The sequence below is a fragment of the Penaeus chinensis genome, chromosome 41, assembly GCF_019202785.1.
Source record: "Penaeus chinensis breed Huanghai No. 1 chromosome 41, ASM1920278v2, whole genome shotgun sequence".
Classification (NCBI taxonomy): Eukaryota; Metazoa; Arthropoda; class Malacostraca; order Decapoda; family Penaeidae; genus Penaeus; species Penaeus chinensis.
Genome location: NC_061859.1, coordinates 18,511,515 through 18,513,846, shown reverse-complemented (window position 1 = coordinate 18,513,846; position 2,332 = coordinate 18,511,515). Strand labels below are relative to the sequence as shown.

General features: G+C 44.4%; 1 protein-coding gene across 1 annotated transcript in view; it reads left to right on the top strand.

Moving 5' to 3' along the window:
- The first annotated feature begins 1,585 nt into the window (after positions 1 to 1,585).
- Positions 1,586 to 2,332, top strand: part of LOC125047735 — a 29,242-nt gene continuing 28,495 nt past the window's right edge. Inside the window, exon 1 of the mRNA XM_047646142.1 lies at positions 1,586 to 1,822. Within this exon, the coding sequence (XP_047502098.1) occupies positions 1,616 to 1,822 (207 nt within the window). The 5' untranslated portion in view covers positions 1,586 to 1,615. The remainder of the gene's footprint in view (positions 1,823 to 2,332) is intronic.

Genomic DNA, 2,332 nt, shown 5'->3' with positions numbered 1-2,332 from the left:
GTTTAGTCTGTCAGAAAGTCAATGTCGATCAGCAAGCCCAAAAAAGAATAATGATAATAACAGTAATAATAAGATAAGAAATAGATAAAATAAAAACAAACTTGTACTCTCAAATACTTATGTCGAATAACCTTTGTATGCAATAATTGTTTCTCTCTCTATCTCTATCTCTCTCCCTTTTCATTCTGCTCCTTTCTTCTTCTCCCCATTTTCTTCTTTGTCTTCGTTCTCTTCTCTGCTTCTTTTTCTTCCCTTTTTCCACCTCTGCCTCCGCCTCCGCCGCTTCTTCCTCATCTTCCTCTTCCTCCTCCTCCTCCTCGTCCTCTTCCTCTTCTTCCTTTTCTTCATCCACCTCTTCTTCCTCTTCCTCCACTTCTTATCCCTCTTCCTCCTAATCCTCCACCTCCTCCTCCTCCTCTTCTTTTTCCTCTTCCTCCTCTCCCTCCTTTCCCGTCCCCAAACAAGTCAGCCTTACGTCTGCCTTCTTCCTTCAAATCGTTACTTGTTTCACTTCTTTTCCTTCCTTCTCCCTCTTCCGCCCCCCAACCCCCTTTTCTTCCTTCTCCCTTTCCAATTCCTCTTCTTCCTCCTCCCTCTTCATCTTCATCCTTACTCCCCTCATTCCCTAACTACCCCCCCCCCCCCCCCGCCACCTCTTCCCTGACGAGTTGCTTGCATGAGTCACCAGCGATGCTTGGTTGGTCAGCTGCGAGAGCACAGCGCGGGCCCGAGGGGGGGGGGGGGGCAGAGGCTGTGAGGATGGCGAGGTAGGGGGGTGGAGGAGCGTGGGAAACTTGCAACGTGGGAGAGGGGCACATCCTCAAAGGGTTCACCCTCGATGGACTCATCCTCGAGATGATGGTTCACCCTCGATGGAGCTCACCCTCAAGGGGGCTAACCCTCGAGGGGCTCATCTTCGAGGTGTTCATCTCCGAGGTGTTCATCCTCGAGGGGCTCACTCTCGACAGGTTCATCCTCGAGTGGTTTATATTCGAGGGCCCTAACCTCGAGAGGATCACCCTCGAGGGGTTCATCCTCGAGGGATTCATTCCTCGAGCTCATTCTAGAGAGGCTATCTTCGAGGGGCTCAATCTCGAGGGGCTTTTCCTTGAGAAGCTCATCTTCGAGGGGTTCATTCTCGAGGGACTTACCCTCTAGGGGCTCACCCTCGAGGGCCTCATCCTTGATGAATAGTTCCATCTGTTTGCATGGCAGGGACAGACAGACAGAAACAGACACAGACAAGAGATAGAGAGACATACAAGCAAACAGAGAAAGAGAGAGAGAGAAAAAAAGATAAACAGACAGGCAAACAGACACAGACACACAAAGACAGCATTAAAGAACATTAGATATGATCTACCACAAATCTACACGTCGCCCATTTTCTTGTTATGTTTACAGCGACACAGCCGGTGTACCGAAACCGTTTCGCATCAAAACAGGGTTACAAGGAGCCGATAACTGTTTCTAAAACATGATAACACACCAAGCAGTATCCCCTGAGCTGTTGCGTAATCCCTTGACACCTTAAGGAAAATGCTGATGACAGCACATTCAACCCAGGCGCCGTCTTCTTGGCCGTCAGTACCTCCCTAACAGGCAGTGTGTCAACATGTCTTCTGCAAAACGTCCTACAATGGACCCCGCGGAGGAACCCGAAGACAACGTTCCCGATGATGAACAAGATCCTCAGGGATCTGGAGCCACATCGGGCGAGAAGGGTAAAGAAGAAGGAGGTCGCAAGAAGAGGAAATCCCTCTCGCCTAAAGTGGTCCAAATCACGGACATGTACCCCTCCTGGGAGGCTTACACTGCATCAGTGAGTATTAAACATTTATTTCCCCCCCCCCCTCTCTCTCTCTCCCAGTCTGCCCATATGTCTGGCAGTTTATCAACGTGATAGTGTCTTTTATCAGAGTAAAAGAGAGAGAGAGAGAGATTACTCTGAAAGCTATTGTGTATGTTTAAATTTGTATATATATTAACTCAGTGGCATTATATGTTTATTACATGTACATAGTAGAATTAAGGAAACAATAGAGAGAGGAAATTAATCATAAACATAAATAAATTAATGAGCAGAATAACAGCAAAATTAATTTTAGTTTTTATTAGATATATCAAGATATTCATTGCTAATCATTTTTATTGTTATTACTATCATCATCATCCTCATCATTTTCATTATTATCAATATTGTTATTATTATTTTATTATTAGTATTAGTATATTACTAATATAAGTTTGTTTTTACTCTTATTTTATTATTATTATTGTTATTTTAATATTGTAATTGTTGTTATTATTTATCATAATCATTATCATTTAT